Source organism: Calonectris borealis, chromosome 5 (assembly GCF_964195595.1).
Source record: "Calonectris borealis chromosome 5, bCalBor7.hap1.2, whole genome shotgun sequence".
Classification (NCBI taxonomy): Eukaryota; Metazoa; Chordata; class Aves; order Procellariiformes; family Procellariidae; genus Calonectris; species Calonectris borealis.
The window spans coordinates 4,966,192-4,992,454 of NC_134316.1; the positions used below are offsets into that span (position 1 = coordinate 4,966,192).

The window sequence follows — 26,263 nt, forward strand, 5'->3', positions numbered from 1 at the left end:
TCCTCTATTTATTTCAGTGTAATCAGTACACAGCTTCCAGGTTAAAACTTACGTCAGACGAGCTCCCCCGGCTGTAGTGGTAACGCTTTCTGCTGAGGGATTTGCTTGGTTTAAAATAAAAGCTAGTGGAAGAATGTGTGCGTTACATGAAGGTCATCATTACAAGAAGAAGCCCAGTCAGGTATTTCTTAAAAATACAATAACTGGAGGTACTCTAATACTACTACTCAAATATAGAGTATATATAACTGGCATGCTCGTTATGTATAAATATATTACAGTCCAGATAAGAGAACGCATAAGGAACAAGATGCGAGAAGAGGCTGAGGTTAACATGTCAAGTGTTCAGAGAAAGAGGTTAAGAGATTTTCGCATGAAAAAGCAAAGAGAGAATAGGGTTTGGCTTGAAGGTACTTAAGATATTCAATAGAAAACTGTGTCCTTAAAGGAAATAATAATCAATGCCTATTTTAATACACTGCCAGGAAAAGATATTTTCTGACTTTGAAATCCTTGTTCTGGGATAGTTTCTACAATTACAAAGCAAGTGGTTGTTAAACACCAGGACGACTCCCACAGGAAAGAATTACATGCATCAAACCCTGCCACATCTGCTGATTAGGCAGAGTCGTTAATGCACAGAATCGTGGAGCCTAAGGGTGCAACAGTACCCTCACAACAGCGATGGAGCATGGAACAGCGCTTTGGGGGAGGCAACAGGCTGAGTCTTACCCCCAGAAGGTGCCCTCGCATCAGAAATAGGGCACAGGTACAGCTAGTCTGATAAGCATCTTATAATAATAATAATTCATGAGTTAAGTAAGGTCAGGACAGAAAAGCTTAAAGATGAATAGTTTTACAACTTGAAGTAGACAGGAAATACATGAAATTATACAAAAATAAAAATATTTCGGGTTGTAGTCAGAATATGCAATCATTGGATACAGTAGGTATAACCAGCAAACACCCTGCTACTAATATACAGCAGCACTTACAGTGCATAATGACTGCACCATAAAATGTTACAAAATATAATATTTTAGTAAGTTCCGCTACAAAATACTACAGGTATTCATTCACTCAGAACACAGTTCAAGGGCAGCAGACCGTATTCCAGATATCCTCTCTGGTTTTTTTTGTTAATATAATTTACACATTTTGAATTTCAAGTCACTCTTCATTTTTCCCCAGAGGGAGAAAGGGGAGAAAATACAATGAGGTCACTGAATGCTTCAGCTGCTGCCAACTTCTGGGCTTTGCTCTTGACTGGAGTGAAGGGAAGCTCAGCATCCAGCATCGGCTGTGGGAGAAATCAGAGAGCGAAGTTAAGTGTCTGAGGAACAATTATCTGCTCTGCAAAACACCACTGCAACAACACATGAAATAAGCTAATAGCAAATTCCCCTTTCTCTAATGACATCTGTATAAACACCAGACCAACTGTAATTACTGTCAGGTGCCCTGCCTGCTTGAGAGGCCACTTAAACATCGTGGGACAAAAACTAGCAGAAGGTGCTTTTGACAGGGGAACAGGAGAAGCGTGCATTCTCTTGCCTCTCACTCCGTACCGTGGACACATCGCAGCTTTAGAATAAGCAAAGCACGGATCTGTCAGGCAGATCTGAAACCTGCAGCGATTCAGCAGATGTACTAAGTATATTAAAACGTGCTTGCTTATCTATGATACTGTTTCAAAGCAACAGCCACAGTTCAAAATCATGTAAGTACGTACCATGACTTTAAGAGAAATTTTGCAAGCTTATTTCCAGACATAAAATAAGAAGTCAATGTGGTCCATTTAAAGCAGCAATCCATATTTTAAAGAGGACTTTTCACATGAGAAAAAGGAAACTGTATATCCAAATTCTTTTAACAATTTGAAAGTTTTTGCACACCTGCTTCTCCCTGTTAAATCTTACTTCCAGCTCTAAAAGATAAAGCTATAAGAAAAAAAAGGGATGGGACAGACCTGGAAAAGTCCAAGAAGAAAGTGGAAGGAAAAGGCCAGGCCTTTCATTATGTTAGTAAATATTTACAAGGAAATCCACATGAAATACAATTTAAAGGATCAATCAGATAAGAATCAGACATTCTTCTGTTACAAATGTCTTGATTCATCCAACACTCATCATGTGCAATAAGGAACAACAGTGTGAGCCCGAGCAGGGAGACGGGAATCATGGCTTGTATTTACAGTAAGTTATATGAATCGGCTTGATAACATCTTACAGAGTGTGATTTACTTCCTGCAGTAACTGATTCTGTAGGAAAGGTTAACAGTACTATAACAAGCAGATTGTTTTAGTCAAATAAACCTGAAGGTCAACTTACCATATCAAAAGGATTTCTTCCAATGGATGTCAAATCACTACATGAAACACCTGAAAAATAAATTTTTTTTTTTAAAAGTTAGTCTGATGCTGCCAAAGCTGAAAAAACAGTATTGTTTTCTGCATTTACTGAAAAAAAAAACCCTAAACTGTCTGTATTTACTTCTACTTCAAGCCTTTTATATTAGCTTTCTCCTTCACATATCACATGGAAACTATACAGAAAAAATCTGAGGGGCACTGTTTGCTCCTGTGCAACACGTGTAAGTCATACTAGCTAAGGGAGGTTTTGATAACAGGATACATAGCTTAACCAAGCTATGACAGTGATTTCAAAGAGTAATATTTAGACTATCATAAAACTTCAGAATAATCATAAGGCCCCAGCAATACCACACAAACTATACTAAGCAGCTTTAAGATATGCACCTGTTTGATGTATTTTTGGTTCTCCAGACTGAGCAAAGTTAGTCTCTGTGCCGGTGTCCTTCTCCGGACTGCACATGACAATATCTTGTCCTTGTTGCTCCGCAGCAGATAGTTCCATCTCTTCCATGCCATCCATTACTTTTAATTCACTGCTAGAATTTTCCAGCCCCTGAAAAAGAGGAATTTTAACTGTTCCTTGCCCTCTGAGAAGCTAAGATGTCTGCAGTGGCTATATTTGCTTCCCAGAGAGCCATCAGTGAAATCAGATGGACACTAGGAAGCTTTCTTATTTTCTGTTTTGTCTGCAATAAAAGGAAGTTCGTCAGCTTTTGATGTGGAAAGCAAAGGTGAAAAGGTAGCCAGGACATTCAAGGGATGTGAGTTTACAGAAACTAGCACATCCCTGTTATGTCAAACCAAGTCCATACGTCTAATCTGCAGTTTTTATAGACAATTCAGGAGACACAGAGTTTCAACTCCAGACACTGTACGAAGGACAGGCAGGACAAGGCTTGCAACTTAACACTGCGATCCATTTCACATTAAATATTTCCCAAACACCCTTGTAAGCTTGATAATCTCTTAGAGAGTATAAAGAAAGTTCTTCCACATGAAAGAAAGTTTTGAACTTAAAGTGCCAAAAACGTTCTGAGGATGTTCTCTAATGAGACTACCTCAAGAAAAACCTATCAGCCATACTGAAAATTAGAGATTACCAGTTTTTCCCAGAAAGCGACATCACCAACAAGCAATTTCTCATTTGTCAGGGAAAGGATGAAGTAAAAGGCATAAGAACAAATTAGTAACCAAGATTTTTTTTTTTTTTAATATATATTATATATACGGAGAGGTGGAGGGAGGAAGCGACTGCTGTAGTCATGCACAGGTCCAAGCAGTAACAAATAAAATTAAGATACTTCATTTCCAATGAAAGGTACTAAAGGATGATTAACTGCAGAGCAGTGGCTTTCACTGAGCAGCACAGTATCATCTAAACTATGGAGGCCACATTCCTGTTTTTTTTTTAAGGCTACTCAAACGCAGGCATGTCACCAAGTCCTCAGACATTTCAGGCATGGATTTCTGAACTCTGATACTTGTATTAGTAACACTGCTCTTGCTATACCTTTAAACAGTATAACAGCCCAATGCTCTGCTATGGCAGCATGAGGACCCAGGGAGCTAAATACTACTGTTGCCTTCAGTCATGGTCCCCAAATACAAAAGCATTTAAAAAAATTCACACCAGAAAACAGGTAGTGGACTTCAAAGGAACATTGCTTGCCCAAGCAACAAGTGTTGTCATACAGCAGCCCACAAAAGATAGCTCCCAAAGAGCTAGACAAGGTCCCCAAACTGCAGCAGTCCCTATCTCTGTCCATACTGAGAAGGAAAAAGCACCAGGAATACAGAAGGTATCTGTATTCCTCCTTCTGAGGAATACAGAAGATATCTAAATTAGATTTGATCAGAAATCCAAGTGTCTGGGGCTAACAAAAAGAACTTTTTTTTTTTTTGCTAATAATAAAATATTTAAAGCACATAAATGAACTACTCATGAGTTACCTTAGTTTCCTCTGCTGTGCCAGCAATAGGACCGTGTTCTTCTGCAACTACGGAAATGCTGAAAGAGAAACCAAAATGTTTTCACTTCTTCTCAATCCCCTTCATCAACCACCTTCAATCATCTTTTGACTTGCCCAACTGATCTTACAATTTGTTCTGCAATTATACATGTTTGTTTGGCACTGGTCAGCTGTATCAAATTTTCCAGGCAAAAAATAAACTTCTACCCCAGCAGCAAAATTACATTTGGGCAAAGCTCTTAATATTGGCTTGAGGGAAGGAAAAGACACAAGGACTTTGCAACTTTTATCACTGCCAAATTGGAAGGTAACATTTAATGGGCATTAATATTAATTCTTTCAGTTAAAACCATAAAATTATTTGTACAAAGTTAATTAAAAGCTGCCTTAAGATGTCTACCTTTGTTCAAGAAAACCACCAGGGAGTTTTTCCAGTGGGGGAGTTTTTCCAGTGGGAAATTGGTGCATTTTCAAATTTTGTGCTGGGTGGAAGCCTTTGAGCACTGGTGTTGTTTGTTTTGCAGTTGTATCCTCAGGGTTACAAAGAACAGAAGGAATGCTCTGAAGCAAAGCTCTACTGGATGATCTTGGAGTTGCCAGTTTTTCAGAAGTCCGCTGGGAAGATCTTGCCTTTGAAAGCAAGCCTGAAAAAGTGTGTTTAATGTTTCATTACTACAGCAGTTTCCAGAAGATGAAATTAACTGTTTGTTTGGATTCTAGCTAGGAACACTATAGTTTTCTGCTTGCCGAATTGTCTTATGGAAATATTACATTGAAATCTTATATACACTACAAGGAGAAATTGAAAAAAGGTGACAAGAGTAGGTCAATAAGTTACAAAACTACCTTAACTCCAGCTAACCAAATCAGTAATGACTATAGCTTCACAAAGAACCTGAAATAATGAGACTTGCTGTTCTTATTAAAAAGTCCATCTAGTGAAAGCTGTCATTAATTTCTATCTTTTACATTAGATAATTTTAACAGAATTAAAAAGACAGATTCAGAACTGATTCTTATAACAGATTCTCTGCTATATCTTGCTTAAACCAAGTGTTGCTCAAAGCTTTTCAGAAGGTCTCCTCCGCTAACAAGAGGCATACGAAAAAATTGCTAGTCTTGTGATGAGGAAAGATCTACACAAAAAAATAAACTGGGAAATTCAACTTATGAACTAGAAATGGGAGAGAAGCAGAATGGCTCCCAAAGATTGAAGGATTACTGAAAGTATTGGCTTCACATAGATTGCAGTAAGACAGATACTGAAAATAAAGTTACATTTTGAGCTCTGCTGTAAAAACCCTATTAAACAGCTTTTATAGCAGACTGGAATTACGTTATGATCTTGTTGAACATGAATACAGATTACAGGTATACTTTATTTGCAGCTTTGAAGACAGCACTGCAAGAGATTTAGTTCAAAAAAAATCCCAATTCCTGTCTTACAAATAGAGGACATTAGCCTGCATTGACTTTGATGAACAGCTTTGTCAGCTAAGTCTGGGAACACTCAGATTAAAAGTTGATTGTTAAACACGCGCTGAAAAAACATGAACCAGCCACTTTTACCTCTCTGTCTAAGCAGAGATTTCATGTTGCCATAACCACCCAAATCAGTACATTCATGTAGAACAGTTTACTTTGGATCCTTGATGTAATTAACCGCTAGTTGAAATATTAACAGTATCCAGTACTGGAGTTGTATCCAGTATAAACAGCATAATTCCTCTCCCCAATGAGATTGGTTAAACTCTTCAATACTTTCAGGTCACAGAAATCATGATTAAGCTTCACCCACCTGGAAAGGTTTTCACAGGGCTTTCAATTCTGAAAAATCCCGCTTCAAAAACCACTTTTTCTTCCTCTGGTAGCTTCCCCTGACGTGTACAATCAGCAGCTCCATCATGCTTCATTTTATCCCTCATAGCTGCTTTTATAGCAGCAAGCCGGTTTCGGGCAGCAGTTCTTCCAGCCGCTCCCAGCTTTGGTTTAGACACTCCATTTGGAACAGTCTTTTTCTGAAATTGTAAGAAAGTTTAGGTCACATCTGGAAGCTTTAGATAGAAGCAATTGCACACGAACATCTACGCAGCTGCTGGCCACACATAGAGACAGCGACAGGCAGGCTGGAAACAAGGTCTCCGTTTATCTCCAGAATCTCTTGGGCTGCCATTCAGCTATTAAGTTTAGTTTGTGATGACAATATTAAGGATTTTTCATATTAAATCTGCAGTTCAGAAATACTCTGTACAATTTTTTTCTAACAATGCCAGTTAACATTTTATAAAATAGTGGGATACAGGGACTCCTAGTGGCAGGGAGATAAAGTAACTGCAGGACAGACACCAGTCAGCCAGTGAAGTCTCTCCCGGCATTCAATTTTTCAAAGGAAGTTTTGTGTCTTGTACCATCTGTAAGGTTCTGATATTTATGGGCAGCTCACACAGACTACATTCCTTCCAGTTTCCTGTGCCTGGAGTCTCTTATTGACCTTCATATCGTTTTTATGAGTAGTTGAGCAGTCGCAAGGAACTTGCAGTTTAGGCAATGTGAGCATGACTTGATATTCAGTCATTAGAAGCAATTATGTATTTCAAACCAAGGAGTAGATAAAATAGCTTACATTAAAGCTTATTTTGCAATGAGCAATAACTTATTTTGGATAGTGTCAGAATCACTTGTGCTTAGAGAATTAGTAGTATAATGCTACCCATGGTATTGTATTAATGGGACACCATTATAATTTAGCACTCACGGCTCAAAACTGGCAGTCACTGCCAAATTCCTGTGTGGTTTCCTTTTCAGTTAAGTCAGTGCCAACACCAGTGGCCCAGAGAAAGTGTTCTACATCTGAAGGGTAAATATCTATTTTAAATTTAACAGACTTCCCTTACTAGCAAAGAGTCCAATGACTTCAAAAGAGTAATTGTTAATTCTTAGTTCTAATCTTCCTAGGCAAAAGAGGCAACTTATCATTACAAACACCAACTAATACAAGTACACTTGGGAGACGCAAGGGAGAAGGGTGCATCTGGAGAAGAATTGAACAGAATTTTTAAACATTAACCTCTAAAGAAGCCAGACACGTAGGGCTTTACAAGGAACTTCCATTTAAGAAGAATATTCATTACAGCAATAGCAGCTTACTAGTTATTTTAGATATCTCAACACAGTGTTGCATCTTGATGCCTTAAGAGACACGCTTTAGGGGCTATTCGTACCTTGACAATTGCTTTGCTTGGGACATCAAGTGGTTGCCACTCATTGTCTTGAAGCTTCTTCAGATTATCAAATTTTTTATTCACATCTTCTACCTATCGGAAATCCAGATTTAAGTTGCCAGACTTCTCAGATTCACAATAAAACAGTGTTTCATAAAATCAGGTAACAAATTCAAGCATAATTATGCATGTAAGTACTTTTGCTTTAAATACAGAAGCAAATTAAACCACCAAAATAGCAATTAAGTATTAAATGTTCTCATACAGTTGACATGAAGGTTACGCTAACATACAAAAGCTTCAGATTAGATGACAAGACTTGTATCATTTCTGTAGTTTAAAGGTTAGTGGGGGAAGTATAGAATTGTTCAGCAAGACCTAACATCTTAAATGAAGGAGCTGGTTTACAACCTGTTCTCATGCTGAACTTAAGCACTTCAACAATGGTCCCATTTAAAAATGCAAAAGAACGCATTGCATAATCCTTGAAACCGTCATGCAAGCTTGTTTGCTCTTTTAAACTGCTGGCCTGAACAGCTTCCTGATGCAGTTTGTGCTCGTTTGTGACATCCTGTGACTAGAGACAAACTAGCTCTGCAGCATTACCTCCTCCCTGACTGATAATGCAACAGCCGCCTTCTCCTTAGCCTTTGTAATGGAGACATTTGCTAGTAAGGCCACGCAAGGCTTATGTAGAGCAGACCAGTCACTGAAGTGACAAGTCCTTTACATCCTCCCTAAAACTCAGAGGACACAAACATAAAACAAATGCAAAAAGGGACAGAATTAGCGATTCTGTTACTCCAAGTTTATCTAAGGGAAAAGGTGGGGATGCTCAGGATACTTGGGCTGCTCCCAGATACATAGTAAGCATAGGTAAACCCTGATATCAAGTTACAGGTTCTAGCAAAGTTCCCCTTAAGTATCTCTGATGTATAAGCAGGTCAAACCCTTACGCTTTCTGGAGGGAATTAAAGACCTACAACTAGGATCTTAACAATAAATCCATCTTTGCATTTGATTTAACTAGGTACAAGTTCCTTTGTTGAATGCTGATTTACAAATGCTGTTGAGAGCTATTTTGATCTTTTATAGAATATTATATTTCATTCTGAAACCAATGGAAGCATCAAAAGAGAAATAGAGATGAAGGTCTTCTATCACCTAAGCTCACATCTAAATAAGGTTATTGTAGTTTCTGCGTTATTCTCAGACTGACGCATGGAACCCCTACTTTTCAGGTGAGCTCCACGAATTTTCCAAAAGCTCCTAGCTTTTGGTCCAGGTAGACATTGTGACTGTATCCTCACTCCTAACCAGAATAAGACTTGGCTACATGCCTTTATTCTAGAGAAAAACAATATAGACAGGCCACAAGAAGACACAACAGATGAACAGGTCCATGAATTATAAATAGTAGCATACCAGCTGATACTATTCACCCTCAGAAAGTGTTAAACAAAGACCTGCATTTTTTTACATTAAAAAAAACCCCAGAATCTGAATATTCAAAAAACTAAAGAATAGTTTCAATCCATTGCTCGTAAATAACCCCATCAGCTTTATTCTAGTAAGTTAACATGCAAGTACATACCTGAAAATTAACCATGTCCCAAAATCCATCCAAGTCTGTACACGTCGTTTCTTTTTCACCCCGTTTAAATTCACAATTATCCACCAGCCCTTCAAACTGTTTAAACCTTTTTGCTATGAGTAGTCTTGTCTGACCAATTGTGGTGCGAATAAGATCTTTAGCTGATGGCAACAAGAAAACAATACGGAAAGTACATCTTAGAATAATCCATCATTTCACAATTGATTTAAATAAGTTTTTGAAGAGTCTGAAATTTGTTTCTTCTTTGAACTAATTTCACCTATTGCAGACCTGCAATGCAACTCGGATGGAGCATACATATCCATTGAACTGCTCTAACCTTGCTTCTTTCAAAAAAATGTAACTATCTCCGCTAAGTCTTTAAGATAAGCATTGACAAGTCGTCTTCATTTTCCCAGGTGAGGACACTTATTCTACATTAAAACCTAATTTTATTTTTAAAAAAATCAGCCTGGTTAGAGCTCATACATTTAAAAAACCTGACAACAACTTAAACCTGACAACAACTTAAACCTGACAACAACTTAAACCTGACAACAACTTAAACCTGACAACAGAAAAACTATTTCAATATGCACTTTGTTCACTTTAGTGTCAACCACTATCATGTCAAGTACTACACATAAGTTTTAGTATTAGGAGATAAAGCATGTCTTTTTGACTTGAGGCAGATACAACTCTAAACTTTATCTAATACAACTTTTACTAAGTGCTACAGACAGTGCTATTTTGCAAATATATTCAGATACAAGTACTTCCCTCTGTCCTCTTCAGTTACCATAACACCCCTTCTAATGCCTATTACAGTTTAGTCTTACCATCCTCTGGAATGTCCAGCTCACATTTTCCATCCCACTGGAGGCACTGAGACATCAGCCTCTCTGTCTCAGACCGAAGAATGTTTCTAAAAATAAAGGTATATTGAAAAAATCAGGTTTTGGAGAATTTTCTAACTGCTGTCACTACTTGTGACTGTTAATGGTTACTATCCTTTCGCTTTCAGAGAAGCTACGCTGTCTTTGAGCAGTAGCCATTAGACTGTTTTAGTTTGCTGACTGGCTTTGAGATGCAATTTCTTTTCTACTGCTTTCAAGCTTGTGTTCCTTAGGACAAGGTGTTAGTCTCCAGAATTTTATATTCTTTACTTGCACTAGCAACGTAAAAAGGGAGATAGGAATGTATGCCTACTCAGGTCACTGCTGACGGGCACCAACCACCATAAGCTAATCTTTACAAGATGTCTCATTACTCATGTCAAGGACCTCAGAATGGACGACAGGGAAGTGAAACAAATGAACACAAACCTGAAATAGGGCACATCATGCTCTGGCTCTCTTATATCATCTGACTTGGTTTCAAGCGCTGTTATATCTGTAGAGACAGGAATTGTTTCATTTGACCTTTGAATAGGAGTTTTCTCATCTGATTCACTTGCTGAAAAATACAAAAGGCATTTGTTCAGAATCTGGTAAGAAATAAAAAAATTAGAACAATAAACTAAACAGGAACTGCGTACCTTTTTCTCCTTTCAAACTTGTAGTGATTTGCTGTTCTTGAATGCCTATACCAGCAGGTGAAATTTGACTTTTAAAATTAGGCTCCTGTGCCTTAGTTTCACTGTATTTTTCAACTATATTACTGGAAACAACAACAAAAAAAGTACATTTAGAGTTAAGACACATTGAGAAACTGACATCAAAAATGGCCAGATACACAAAAAGGCTATCTTACATTCAACACTAAAGAATGCAAGCAATTCCTATTAAAATTAATAGCAGAAGTCCCTGATATATGAAGCTGCTTTACTTTAAAGCATAGACAGGATTATAGATTACATAGCTTTCTTTGCTGTTGGATTAAGTCCACATTTGATTAAGTAACAATAGCAACCATGATTATCAGGTGTTTCAACAACGCAACAGTTTGTTACACAAGGAATCTCTCTATAGAAAGCTGATGTTTTCTGTAGCATCAGAGAGGTTCATTTGCATTTCAGGCCATTAGAAGAAAGAATCTTACACTGGAGATTTCGAAAAATCCCAGAAGGCATCAGGTGTCAAAAATGCATTTGCCCTAGAAGGAGTCATGGGTGTAACTTTGTAGGTTGCTAATCCATTTAAAGGCTGAAACACAAAGTTTTGAGGTGCAAAAGAGCGTGTTCTGGGTCTCCCCGGAGCAGAATTGTTTTTGTTTTCCACTGAGGTCTGTTCCTGTTGAAGTTCTACTGACACTGAATGTTTAGAATCAGCTGCAGAATCTTTCATCGCTGGATCCAGTTGAGCATTTTTATCCACTTCATGCTTAGAAGGAATTACCTATAACAGCACAAATAGACAAAGCCAACACTACATTATCAAATCAATAAAATGTTTACTATAGGCATGGGACTGTCTAAAAGCCATCAGGAAGGGAAGAGTTTCAGGTAAGTCGCATTTTACAATAGCATACGAGTACAGAATTCGTGATTTACCAATAAGCCCAACTGGTTTTCACACCGGCGAATCATTCTAGCAACAGGGATAGCACTTCACTACGAGGAATGCAGCAATCCACGGAAGGGCCTAAAGTAGCAGAACACCTCACCTACCAAAACAGTAATTAAAAGTAGCAAACGTTTGCTCCCACTGCTAGAAAAAAAAATGCTTTAAGGTGATAAGCTCCTCAAGAGCAGAATTAACTGGCTCCAAATCCAACAAGACCTGTTAAATAATCACAGTTTATACATATACTCTAAATCCAAAGACTGAAGACCAAGCTAAAGTAAGCTGATAGCTGAGGAATGCAGCCCAAGACAAGTGCAGTTAGGACCACAGAATGTCATTAAAAGAGGAGAAGTTAATCAATAAGTTGAATCCACATTCCTATGAGTGACCAGATAGTCACACAGAACGCATTTTTGAGATACCTATATTGAGCTACTGTTAGCTCAAACCAGCCAAAAGAGCTTAGATTGTTTTTCAAGAAAATATGCATCTTCAATCCACTATAAGTCTTGCTATACTTTAGATACCCCTGCTTGGAACGTAAGCCTTGAATTCAACTTTTAAGACACTTCTTGTAATGAGACGACTGAAGTTACAGCAAGAGTTTACCAACTGGCAGCACAAAGCAACTCCTGCCTGTGAAGAGGTACTTACCTGAGCAAAGATGTAAGTGCCTCCTACCTCCTGTCAGTGTTTGTGCATGACTGCACCGGTTTCAAGACAATACTAGAGCACAGCTGCAGTTATGGAAACAGGAGTGGAGATGGCAGGCGCGAGGGAGACACAAGGTGAGAGGGAATGGTGGAGTGCAAAGAAGGAGAAAAATAATTTATGGTTCTCGCACAGGACTGTCAGCGCATGAATGCATATGCAAATTGTTTGGGAACCTGGGTTGGAGGGCCACGATGAATTCACATACTGCTGTCTCTATGTAGAGGCACTGTTATAGCAGTGAACCACAATGACTGCCTTTAATTATGATATGCCTAACTTGCCGAGAATAACATCTCCAGCTTTATTTTATTGTGGTTCAAAACCTAAAAATGCATTTATTTCTTAGCTTCTAAAGTCTCATATCATTACCTTAGCATGAAAAGGATACATTCAGAATACGTTTCAAAAAGGAATGAACTGCACAAAATTTACAAATGCTAGATAAAACCAGCAAAGCAGGCTTTTTTTTTACTAGTTAAAACATCAGATAAGAGATATGTCATGTAAGAACTTCTTCTCTAATTTAAATCATTGTCCAGATCTTGATTAGTTATCAAGTCATCCATATAAGCAAATGACATTTGATCTTAATTTAAAAAATATGGCAATATAAGTACATACAGCTTCTGCCCAAAATCTAGCTTATTAGTGAACTTCTTATTACTTCTATGCTTGAACACAAGTATATTTGAGCTACAATTACACTGTTACTGGCTCTTAAATCAGTTTTAGTGCTTTTCCATTTCAAATATTAAATGACCTACCTCCGTGATGTCAGGTTTGACTGCTTTCTTCTGCTTCTCTACACTTGCTGTCTTTCTCTGTGACTGGTTACCTAGGATGAGAGAAACTCCCAAAGGTCAAAAAGGCATCCGATTAAGACAATCTTTCACCAGAAGATTGCTATAAACGTCCAGTGGTTAGAGACAGGGAGAGACTGTTTTCTTTCTTCACTGGGAGGTGGCTAGAGGGCAGACACCTAATTGCAAAAGTTCATTCAAAAGAAAACCTGGCCTAGGATTTAACAGCCTATTAACAGATGTATCGCCAAGAAAGGAAAACAGTTTCATTAAGTCATTAGTCTTTAGATGTTGTCATATACTAAAAACGAAGTCACCTTATTTCCTTAAAGGCTGAAAAGATAACATCAAGCCATTTTGAGTTCAGATTTTTAATTTCTATATGGCATTTCTATGAGTGAGTTGAAACCAATACTAACACAGCTGTGCTTTCAGCCTAGGGATTAATTTCTGTCATATATAATACAAGGGACACTGCAAAACATTCTAGAGAATATCCTGAGAACAAGAATATATACTGAAAATTTCCCCTTCAGTAACTATCATGTTCCCCTATTCTAGTAAACAGACAAACATGGACAAAGAAAAATTCCTGACTTGAAGAACATAGGCTCTCATCTCTTCCAGAGGTGTCTGTTCCTGATCACAGACTTAATAATCATATATCCTTAAACAGCGATACACCAAACGGGCAAGTCTTTACCAGTTCTGGTTTTGTTCTTTCAGTTTATAATTACCCATATGGATATTGATGCTCCACACTGATGGATTTTATGGGAAACTGTCCAATGTTGGTTTCAACATCTTGATTTAAATATTGCAATAGAGTTCCAGATGAGAGTTTAAGTGATGCAGTATTTAGTTCTTTTCTTACATGACAATTTGGCATGATTTACATACAGTCTATCTATTCAAAAGAGATAGTTACACAGCAGAAAGCAGTGTGCTAAGACAGTTCAGAACAAGCTGATATGTATCTCTACAGCACAACAGAGTGCCTGAGATATGAGCAAGATCCTAAAGACAACAAAGCTGTCTTAGACTCGCTATCAAATTATATATTAACAGCAGCATATAAACATACATATGTTGTTTCCAGTGCCTGCTTAGCCAGTACTGGATGGTATCTCTTTACAGCACACTGTTCCAAATACTTACGTATCAGGCTTCAGCTACACAAGGAGGACTATGTTCATTGCCTCACTTACCAGTAGTAGCAGCAGTAGCTGTTTTCAGCATCTGCCTAGCTGCAGAGGAGGCTGCTCTGGTGATTCTTACATTTGAGGTTGTCTGGACTGCAGTCTGCAACACTGTAAGAAATGTTAATTCCAGAGATTTCAAAGCTTAATAAGAAGCTGCATTCAGGTAATACAATTGAAAGTTTACGTTTTGTAGAAATCAGAAAAGTGCACTAGCAATTACTAGTTGCATTAGTTTGCCAGAATCAACAGGGGTTCTTCTGTCCATTCAGTGCAAGCAGTGCTAAACATGGACAGCACAGCTCAGCCTTGGCATCAAGGCAATGCTCTGAAGGATCTTGACTGAAGATGTTTTTGTTGTACAGTAGTACAGGGCCATCACGGTACCAGTGTGCTAGTTACCATGTACAAAGCTTAAGGAACCCTTCTCAATGTTCCCTGCAATCAGAGTCAACATCATCCCCATTTTACAAAAGAAGCTTTCTAGAGTAATAACTTGCCATGGTTATTTGCACAGCTGGAAGCTTAAGCTAACCATCTGTGTAACAAAGCGATGCCCTGGTCATTATATGGAAGTATTCTAAGGTCTGAATTTAATGTAATCTAACAAAATATTCTTAAGACAAATTGCCCCTGAAATATTTTATAAAATATTACAAGTTCATGCACTGTATTACCCATCTTAATAATTTTCATCTTTGTATTTTAGTACTGTTTCTAATATCCTACAAAAACAATAGCATTCTCCTGCACAGAAAAATTCAACAGGAGCTCTTTACTTCATACCTTTGCTTTCTACATCTGCCTGAAATCTAGTAGCCCCACTTGGTTACTGTTAATACTATTCGTGTTTTTAATGTCAAGCTGCAATTCTGTGGAAGCTAGAATGACAAGTTGGGAAAAAAATTACTAGATAAATAATTATAACATTTGATTTATCCAAACATTCACTTCCCTAACATTTTTATACTAGTGTTTAAATACATATAATGCATATTCTTGATTCAGCAAAAAAGGAATAATCAAATCTAGTGGATGACAATTTTTCAAAAATTAAATGTTTTAAGTGTTGTATCAAACACTGATAATAGCACTTTTCAGTATTCACTGAAGGCACTACTGAAATTTATTTAAATAAAGGTCTGCTGCTTGCTGATTTAATTAAATTAGCGATGCAAAAGTCATTTCACTCTGAATTACTGAATATCTTGCATTAATGTCAATATTCCACATGACTTAACCGTATCTACTTAAGGTATGGACATCACTGTGCTGTCAGGAAGAATTTCTAATCAACAGTATTCTAATCCCTTAAAGGTGGCATGGGTTGGGTTTTGTTGTTAGTTGTTTTCTTAAGAAATATATTTAATTGTCACATAGAAAATGACAGATACAGAAGGGACTGTTGTAAAATATGAAAACGTAAGATTGTACTTGTCATTTATTGAAGACGACAGTCACACATTCACTCAGTTGCATTAGTGTGCATCAGAAGTTTGGGCTCCTGTCTCCAACATTATATGCTAACGTGCTTTACCAGTAGACTATCTTTTTCCAAACCTTTTTCAGTGCTGAGTTATACATGCAGTTTCATTTAGAGACCACAGACAACAGCATATCTGCTGTATAGACAGAGGAAAGACTTCACTGAAAATATTTACAGCTCATACAATCAGCTTTTTTTCAGGCTACCCACAACACCTAGGAAAATTCATCTTTTACGTATGTCAGCTATTCTTCATCTTTCCAGGTGAAGTCACCTGCTCTTCTGTAATAGCAGCAGCTACTATATGTGATGCTGCTCTTAGAGACAAACAGAAAGCTCTGCACAGCTCCAGGTGCTAAGGCCTGCTACAATTCTGCCTACCGACCTTTTTCTTTTCCCTCTCCTAGGGTGAATAATCAGTAACCAGGACGGCATTTAGTATCCTGCATTCCCTTTCCCCCAGAGGCAACAAATACATGCGATACCTAGAGCCACACGCTTGATAATCTGCCAACTGCTGCCTTTGTCATAGTTGGTAGGAATGGCCATCCTAAAAACTCCTCCTTGTTTTCTACACCCAAAAACTACTACGGATCTCACCCAAAGATGTTCTTTGCCTCCCTCCCATAATGTCACAACTACTGACTCAGGAAAAAAAAAGAACCAAAACAAACCAGCAGTGTCCTTTCAGATTCAGATGTAGGGATCATACTACTTTCATACCTTTCTCTTTTTCAGCCGCTTTGACTGTACTCATCTGTTTACGTCCCGCTTGTGTAGGGCGCACACTATGCCCATTGGCACAGACCTACAAAAGAAGATAATTTTTTGTGAAGTATCAGATTTCCAGAAATGAAGCAACCTAATTTCTTCCCTCATCTTTCTATCCTAGGTTCCAGTAAAACAAATAGTCAAATAATTTGGCACAAAGAGCTTTAAAATGTAAAGAGAAATTAAGAATAACTAAAATAGCTCATTTTAGACATGTGTTAACATGCATTATCCAACTAATTAAGAATTTGTCAGAAAAAGAATGAAGAAAAATATTTAAGAAACCATTTCAGTTTACTATGAAACTAGGTCCAATTACTGCTGCATCTTAGTACATATTACGTGTTCTAAAAAACAGTTTTCAGGAAAAAAAATTAATATTAACTCAGCTGTCCCTTTGTAAAGTTATGACTGGAAATCCTTCAGATGCATTCAAGTTTTGTAAGGCAAGATTGCTAGATTCAAAATATAGCTTCTTTTACAGATTACTGCTGGCGAAATTCCTCGAAAAAACCCTACTTTTTAATACAAGTAATAGCAGAAGGGACTGCCAAGATTCACAGTAAAAACATGCCAACATTGAAGTGATTTTTGAGTGAAGAATGAACTGACTATAATCTGCATTCATGACAGACTTTCTGCATTCGAGGGAGATGCACTGGTTCTCCAAGCCAAAACCGAAGTACGTAACTTCAGTCTCACTGCTACCTCTACACATATTTGCAGTCGTTGCTGACTACAATATTTTGTATTGAAAAATTGATCCAGAAGATCTGTGCACTTTTCTGTTTGTACTGACCTAATCAAACTCTCTGTAGTTCAGTTCAGCACAATGCTCAAACCAGCATAATAAGGTCTATCAGCTTGTTGAAAGCTTTTCGGATCTAATTTGTCTTTCTCACCAGGAGACAGCACTCAACTTGTAAGCATACAACCCTGAGTTATGGTCTGAAGGATAATTGCATCCTTTTCTCTAAATTTATCTGTTGAAGTTTGTATAAAAAACAAACCGTAGAGTGCTTAGATGCAGTTGGTATCACGGTTTTTTCTTCTTGGTTCTTGGCCTTTGATCGAGTAATCCTCCCGGAGAAAGCAGGAGCTGTCTGGGAACATCCCCAAGGAAACAAGAGTTAACACACTCCTTTTCTCCCCCGTCACTGTTGAGTGGTCAAGAAGCGTGAAAAGCAACATGCCCGTGCAAAATGGGTCAAGAGTGTAATTTGAAAAACTTTCAAAGTCAAGTGGACTAAATAGGAACAAGTTACCAGTTCTAAAATAACTTAGCTGTTTCAATTGTGGATGAATCATCCCAGTTTTTGAACTGAGAACACAGTCATAAATACAAAAATCAACATATCACTAGTACTATTTCCAACTTTGGTTTAAAAAAAAGGAGCCAAATTACTCCCTTATTGTTCCTTATTATAAAATAAATATTTATAAAGTATTTACAAAATAAACTGTTTGTTTAGCATAACATACATATAATTTTGTATACAACTAGAAGTTTTAATATAGTATACTACATATATTTCATTTAGATATTTAATATTACTCTTACTACCTTCTCTCTTGGCTTCATTATCACTGGATCTTCAGGTACAAGTGAAAGAAATCCAGGCGCAGTTGGTCTATATAACCCAACTTTAAACACACCCTTTTTTGCTTTCTCTCTCTGCTCTCTCAGTTTTCGAAGTTCCTTTTCTTCTTTATAGCGCTGGAGCATTTCCTTGCGTTCATTAATCCTCCTGGTGGCTGCATTTGTAGATTGTTCTGAAGCAAAGACGGAAGACATCTTTGTTATAAACTCTTGAAGATATATTTCAGCCAACAATAAGCAAGTCAGAAAATTTCAAAAACGTTTTCCAAGATAGAAGAGGAACACAGTAAGTCAAAGAGCAGCAGACTGTCTGGAATCTGTGCTTGCAAGTTTCAGTTAAAGCCTTACAATGCAAATACATGTGATCTATAAGCTTGCTAAAAGCTTAAATTCTCTTAATTGTTTTAACCCTTCCCACTAAAAGAGTATTCAGTGGTAAATTTTAACTTGCAAAGACACCTCCCCAAATCTGCACCTGAGGGATACTATAAATTCATATCCATTTTACAGTGTACAGGCTGTTCCTGCAAGGTTACTAATATTAAAGTTAACACTTTAACTACTTATTTACTTTATTTGTATCAGTTTCTCCATTCAAACACTTATGTCATTGAAAGCTGAAGTTTAGGTCAGCTTTAGATACCAAAGTCTCCATCAAGCTGAGAATAAATGAGGCAGAAGTTATATGAAATAAATCCTTAAGACGATGCCAAACTTGAATTATATGTCCATCTGAAAAATTTGTACCTACTTAAAGTTAAAATTTATTTAAGATAATTTATTTTAATTTATTTTAAGATAATCAAGATAGAAATTTCTTAAATTTCATATTTGACATGATTACATAGGGATTGCACTCCATCCTCCAATAATCTTCTGCTATCAAAATACTGAAGGAGAAAATATTTCTAAAGAAATCTGTTAACATTTTTAAAGACTAAGTTAATTCCCTAGGCCATAAGAATCCAGGAGAGCCAGGGACACAGAATTCAGTATATATGCAGGCCCTATTTTCTGGGAGGAAGGGTAAGTCATCAAAAACTAGCAATTGTTAAAATAAAATTACACCATGCGTTTACCCATTTATAATTATATATACCCAATTATAATATACCATTACCCATTTCTAAGCATATTTTAAGTACATGACAGACAGGAGCTATATGTTAGAAGAAATTTTAGATCAGGGTTTTTCACTTCTTGAACAACAAAGCAATCATTACGAGACTTCCCATTGAATATTAACAGTAAAATGCATTCTTCCTTTAGCTGCTGCGCACAAATCAGAGCAAAGCCTCATTCATACCACCGGAGCAGTGAGGAGGATAAAGCTGTGTTAAGCTTTATTTTCCTGATTTTCTTAACAGTTAGAAGAACTGGTAGTAGTCATTGTTTTTTAAATCTTAAACCTTTTCTTCAAATTGAAACATTGACCACAATTAGGTTCCTGTGATAATGTTACTAAATCTATTTAAAGACATTTTTAACAATTTAAAAAAGCTTAATAACAAGTCTTTACTTACTCTGTTTTACATTGCTGTTCTCTTGAGAGCACATTTCACTTGTCTCATTTAGTTGAGAAATTCCCCTCTCTTTTGAGAGCTGAACATTGACATCTGCCAATCCAAACTGTCTGCCCTTTTCAAACAACTTGTGTCTGTTCTCCTTTTGAAGCATTGATTTTCTGCGAGCAACTTTTGTTCTGAGGGTTTCTGTACTCAAATCCTTTTTGTATCGACTGGCAAACTGGGAGGTAGCAGCCATCTTGATGACCCTAGACAAAAATCATCAAGATTAGGAAAAAAGCTGTCATGTTTTGTTTTGCCCTTTTCATTAGAGTTTACATGTTACGAACAAAGAAAGCCCTAGGTTCTTCATTTCCGTATGTGTACCAGAGAAAATGCAAATGACAATTTCAGTAATGAGTCTTCATTATTTCTCTTTATTTTACGCATTCAAGGCGCTACTTTGTTAAGTGGTCTCAACAAGTCTGACACAGAATTAGTAGGGGACGCTGTGTCACTGCCAGAGATTGTCCTGCTGGTCTGTTTTCAACACATGTTTTTCATGTTAAGGAGACAAGCAAGTAAATGACAAGGTTGTAGGACAATACTTGGAAGCAACATTGCCACTGAGCATTTAGATTATACCCTATCTGATGGCAAGGCATTTTTGTCGTGCATCAGAGTACTTGGCAACGTTTCTGAACCAAGTTTCCAGGATGCAACTGCAATACAATAGCATTTATTTCAAGCAGGATTTCTCCCTACTTTTTTAACCTGAGGAAGACTTGATGCAAATCCTGGGCTGCATCACAAGAAGCGTGGCCAGCAGGTCGAGGGAGGTGATTCTGCCCCTCTGCTCTGGTGAGACCCCCCCTGCAGTGCTGCGTCCAGCTCTGGAGCCCTCAGCACAAGAAAGACCTGGACCTGTTGGACGGGTCCATAGGAGGGCCACAAAAATGATCAGGGTGATGGAACGCCCCTCCTATGAAGAAAGGCTGAGAGAGCTGGGGTTGTTCAGCCTGGAGAAGAGAAGGCTCCAGGGAGACCTTATTGCAGCCTTTCAATACTTAAAGGGGGGTTATAAGAAAGATGGGGACAGACTTTTATAGCAGCGCCTGTTGTGACAGGACAAGGGGGAATGGTTTTAAACTAAAAGAGGGCAGATTCAGACTAGATATAAGGAAGAAATCTTTTACGATGAGGGTGGTGAATCCCTGGCACAGGTTGCCCAGAGAGGTCGTAGATGCCCCAACCCTGGAAACATTCAAGGCCAGGTTCGACGGGGCTCTGAGCAACCTGATCTGGTTGAAGATGTCCCTGCCCACGGCAGGAGGGTTGGACTATGTGGCCTTTAAAGGTCCCTTCCAACCCAAACCGTTCTATGATTCTATGAAACATCAGTTGGTCTGTACGTGTTGTGCTAACAGCAACGTAAAAAGTTCCATCCCCTGCATCCCGCTGACGCCTGTCTTGTCAAGGGCTTTCATACTTTCTTCCTGGAGAGAGGTCGGGATCAGTTCTTGCAACTGGCCTTACTCTGCCACCTCAACCAGGGTCTTTTAGAAATGTCATCTTCTGTTACTTACAGTAAACAGCTTTACAGAAGGAGGGTGACAGAGCTAAACTAAACAGCCAACAATTACTCATTGACCAGCAAATTGGTCATTTACTGAGCTTCTTGGTTTCAAGACAGCAAGTTTTGATCAAGCTAAAGGAATCTTCAATGAACTGGACTGAAAAGATCAGCCTTGACTATGGGTGTACAGGATTTCTGAAAGTCAATCCCCTCCCCCTCCATTTGCTACCAAAAGCCAAAACCAACACCAGCAGCCTAACTGAAAAACCCAAATGTCAGAAGAAAAAGAGTACCAAAATAAACAGAAAGAGTACAGAAATAAATAAGAATGTACTCTTAGATTGCATATACTTATGGAAAAAGCAAGCAAGGAAAGAATCTAAGCTATTGTAAAAAGGAATACAGACAAAGTCTGTTCGGATACCATCACTGCTGGCAGTGGCAGCTCCTTGTGCCCCGCTCCATGGCAGTATTCATGTACTAAGTAAATTGCATAGCACCAACAGTACCTGCACAGCCATCTGGAAGTGCTTGGAATAGATACTGGAGATAACATACGAGTCAGAAATCTAAATGGGTATATTTTGCTTCTTTTTTTCCCAATACATTCAGTGCTGCAGGAGACCAAAATGGTCAATGGAAGTGTAAATGAGCAAATGGGAATAAAAAGCTAAACTTGGCTTAAAGCACTCAAATCAGAGACTGGATCTCTTCCGCATAATCCTGGAAGAGCTGGTGCATATCAGTGCCACCTGATTTGTCAATATCTTACATTTCATCCGGCATCTTACATTCCAACTTTCAGAAATTGATTAAAGATGCCAGTTAATTAATAATGATTGCAAATGATCAGACTACCTCTACTGTAGTTCACAGGTCATATTTGCCTTGCTTTGCATGTTAGTGATTAAGGAAGGTTAGTTCATGAGCATCTCCAATAATCATTTTTGGATTGATCTTGTTAGTAATTCCCACGGAAAACCATGAAGAAAACAGTTAGTGGTAATATATCCCTACTATCTACCTGCTAGAAGATGCAGGCTTTTTGAGCCCAGTGGACGAAAATAATTTCTAAAAGCAGCAGCTAGCATCAAGTCTCTACACTCATCCTCTGTGGACTTGTAGGACAAATTCCGTGTGTCTGGGACTCCTTAAACATGCTCTTTAACTACAGCCACAGTCCTTTCAGAGTGCCTGCACAATTTTTAATTCAGTGCCTTAATGGAAGGTAACATACTCTCTATCCACAGAATATACATTGTTATCTATCAGGCAAGCTTACAGAAAGCTGCATTTGCCTTGAACGCTGATAAATATTTAACACATTTAAAGGATTTTTATGCTCTGCCTTCTATTTTGAACAATATTTTCCTAGTTATTGTAGTGTAAGTCCACTTATGGCCTTCTCCCATGAATAAGCCTCAAGAGCAAGTGATCTACCTTTCAATAAGTCATCCTGCAGCTGAATTCATCTGAATCTTGAAGAAGGCAAATATAACGTAAGCAGAGATGCAGAGAGAGCTTCCCACAAAGGTATTATCAACTCACATCCCAGATCAGCAAAAGCAATCCAAGAGATTACCCATGATCTCTTTGGGCTTGTTAAAAAAGTATGGCATGCTCAAGACCAGAAGCTCTTCCTCTAAACATCTCTTTAGGACAAAAATACCTGTCTCCTTTTCTTTCCAGGTTATGGTTTCTGAGTAGTACCTTGCCCAAACAGGAGTCTAGAGGATTAATTGGAATTTAAATTGGCATAAATTCAAGTGAAGGCTAGTAGCAGGAAAGGAACAAAGGGCTTAAACAAAAAGAAAGACTTGGGACTGGCTAGCATATACTACCAAAATTAAAGTTGAAAATTTATAGGATTGAATTTTATAAAAAAACAGTGAGGGAAAAGAACCACTTTTGACCAGCAACGTCACAAGAACCAAAGGAGTAATACCGATATGAAAAACATTTAGGTGCACAGTTAGCATTTTTAGCCTGAACAGAGGCAAAGTAGAGCAGGAAGAGCGAACATCGCTATTTTTAAAGCAGGAACACGGCAAGTTTGGGGACTGAGTAAGGTCTAGACTCTGTGGTTTCGAGACGGGGCCCCGGGGATCACGACAAGCTGAACACCAGGCCCCTGCTCCCCACCGCGGCTCTGACGGCTCGCCGCAGGCTTGGCCCCTCGGCCCCTTCTCCGTCACCGCCTCGCTGTGTTTTCAGGCCAGCTCGGAGAAGAGGCACCGCTGCCAGGCCCCAGGAGGAGACAGACCGGCGCCCCAAGCCCCAAGCCCCAAGCCCCAAGCCCCAAGCCCCAAGCCCCAAGCCCCAAGCCCCAAGCCCCAAGCCCCAAGCCCCAAGCCCCAAGCCCCAAGCCCCAAGCCCCAAGCCCCAAGCCCCAAGCCCCAAGCCCCAAGCCCCAAGCCCCAAGCCCCAAGCCCCAAGCCCCAAGCCCCAAGCCCCAAGCCCCAAGCCCCAAGCCCCACCTGTGCCGACACCGCAGTCTCCTCAGCTCCCGCAACGCGGCCCGCCTCGGCTCACTTTCAAATCTCACCTGGCAACGCTCATTGGCCAGTCCCGGCCCGCCCGCAGGCTCTCATTGGTCCGCTGACATCCGACCGTTGATAGGCAGAGCCGAAATCGCAGAGCGGGCTGTTTATTGGTCGCCCGCGATCGCCATGCTTGATACTCATTGGCTGCGCTGAGCATTCCCTCACCTCGTACTCGCCGCTCATTGGCTGGTGGAGTGCGGGAGGAGAGGCCTGCTGGGCCCGGTAGGGTGGTGAGGCGGGAGAGTCCCTCCCTTGGCGTCCCGGCCGCCGCGGGGGCGCCGCTCTAAGATGGCGGAGGGGGTTGCCCGGCCCCGGGGCGAGGAGCTCACCCGCCCGGGGTGCGGTGCCCTCACGCCCCACAGGGACTCGGGTTAGGATGAGGGGCCCGCGGGCCCCGCACCGCCCTCCCAGCGCCCGGGCAGGCGTATGTCTGTACCTCAGTGACCTCGCTGTGCCGCCTCCTGAGGAACCGAAGCCGGGTTTACACAGGCTTTAAAGGGCCTGGGGTCGTGCCGAGGTTTGCTGCCCCTATATTCCCTCCTGTATTTGCATCGTACCGACCTCGCGGTTTGCTGGGGTGGACTGTGTTTAATGCGATTCTCATCTGCAAGACAGTTTGTTCCGCGTTTGTTTATAATCTTCAAAAATTAAAATGCAAAAATGCTAGCGAAGAAACCATCCGCTTGGTGGCACTGCAAAAATGTAGACGGTATTTGAGAAAAGAGTGTTGCCAAAGAGGAAACTGCTGAGCAGGAGGCGTGATGGTAAACGGCGGAGAACAACCATAACTTTCCAACAGACTAAAAATGCACGACCTCCATACATGACAGTAAAATACCAATAAATTTTTATATAAACGCGATTACAGTGAAAGAAGACAGCAATAAGTAGATTAAAAACCATTCGGTCAGAGCGCAGAGCTGTTCCCCACGGTAGCGACCAGTCTTGCCTCGTTGGAGAGCGGCTCTGTGCAGTCGGAGAAATGTCACCCCCCGGTTCCCTGGATGGACTGGCAGGGGTTACAGCAAAGATTCGCAGACAGTGACCATCCGGACTAATCCTATAATCATTGATTTACTATCGGATAATAAAAGATTAGTATGGAGGTTCTTGACTGCTGCCAGGTTCCCCAATGGTATGAAAAAGATCCAATTAAACAAAAGAGCTACAGGAGTTCTTATTTGTAGACTCTGTGCAGTCCTCAGTGTTCGCTGCTTTTTGTTACTCCTCTTTTTCTCCCAAATCAGTGGAATTTGAGTGCATTCAGCAGTTCTACTTTATGACATCAGGATATATTCCAATGATGTGAGCCATGCTGAACCACAAGTTTTAGGGAAAAGATGAGTTTAGGAGTGTCTTCCTTCCAACCAAAAATCATTTTTTCTTACTGTATACCTGCATCTGAAGGATTCCTTCATGCTGAAACAATACTTGTTTGTTCCTCGGAGCATCTAGACTGGCACATTTCCTAATTCCCACTCGTGGATGTTGATACTGAATTTAGGAAGCGTGGCTGCACTACAGCTGGAACTTTAATCTCTCTAGCTCAAATAACAACATCGGCGATAACGCAGCAGTACGCACTTCAAGGCAGACTGGTAACCCGAGTACCTAACTTTTGGCTCCTTGGCAGGCTCAGGCTGTGCCGTGCACCTTCGCTGGCTGTTACCTGAGCTAGCTGGGTTAAAGCCAGAATGGGTTTCCTTAACACGCTGCAGTGACACCTTCCACGAACAGTATCTAGGTCACAGCAAGGGTCTTGATGTATTTGAATAATGCCATGATTTTAAAGTATTTAAGATAAAACACAGTAATTTTTTTTTTTAGCCAAATTCCTGATTGCTGCTGATTTTATTGTGTTAAGAAGAATAAACATAAAACCATTTAATAGAGATAAACAAGCAATATGAATATATAAACTCATTATCTTGTACAGGTATTATACATGCCTGAAAGATTAACCGTGCCATTCTCATACGGTCCTGATGATTTTATAATATGCCTACATTTTAGCCACTGAAGCTTTGAGAACCAATTTGAATTTATCTATTTCTTGATAATACAACTGTCATTATCAGATACATTTTGTACTGAGGAGATCATTATGTGGAAATCTGCTAACTTGCTCTTTCTACTCTTCATTCGGTCACGTGGGATATTGTTCTTTGTGAGGGTAATTCTTCCTACCCTTGCATAAATGCACCTTACTGAAGAGCAATATGGAGCATGTAGGGAAACCTATCTCCAAATTTAGCCCTGAAATAATTACAATTTCTGAACATCTTTTTGGTGAAAGTTCAGGCAAATGGAGTTATGAAGCTGTAGCCCACAGCACCACATACTTGCCACTTGGAGTGGAGTCAAAGAAAAGCCTCTGTAGGCAACCTACTGTATGTGGAGTCCAG

At 39.4% G+C, this 26,263-nt stretch overlaps 1 protein-coding gene across 1 annotated transcript; it reads right to left on the reverse strand.

The window, feature by feature from the left end:
• Positions 1-61: 61 nt before the first annotated feature.
• DLGAP5 (DLG associated protein 5) lies at positions 62-24,492 on the reverse strand. Its single transcript, XM_075150786.1, has 19 exons — positions 23,793-24,492; positions 19,758-20,008; positions 18,199-18,407; positions 17,645-17,737; positions 16,587-16,671; positions 14,387-14,488; positions 13,143-13,213; positions 11,201-11,496; positions 10,698-10,819; positions 10,486-10,615; positions 10,000-10,085; positions 9,161-9,321; positions 7,567-7,659; positions 6,144-6,363; positions 4,746-4,989; positions 4,326-4,383; positions 2,760-2,928; positions 2,332-2,381; positions 62-1,300 (listed from the first exon to the last, which is right to left on the reverse strand). The coding sequence occupies exons 2-19, from the start codon at positions 19,996-19,998 to the stop codon at positions 1,178-1,180; spliced, it is 2,553 nt and encodes an 850-aa protein (XP_075006887.1). The 5' UTR covers positions 19,999-20,008; positions 23,793-24,492; the 3' UTR covers positions 62-1,177.
• Positions 24,493-26,263: the final 1,771 nt, after the last annotated feature.

Excerpts from the sequence above, each read along its gene's own strand:
- DLGAP5 (XM_075150786.1), bottom strand. The coding sequence starts at position 19,998 with ATGGCTGCTACCTCCCAGTTTGCCAGTCGATACAAAAAGGATTTGAGT. Across the intron at positions 11,497-13,142 it reads TCAAACCTGACATCACGGAG|GTAATTCCTTCTAAGCATGA; the intron begins GTAGGTCATTTA and ends GTGCTGTTATAG. Across the intron at positions 2,929-4,325 it reads GCACAGCAGAGGAAACTAAG|GGGCTGGAAAATTCTAGCAG; the intron begins GTAACTCATGAG and ends CCTCTTTTTCAG.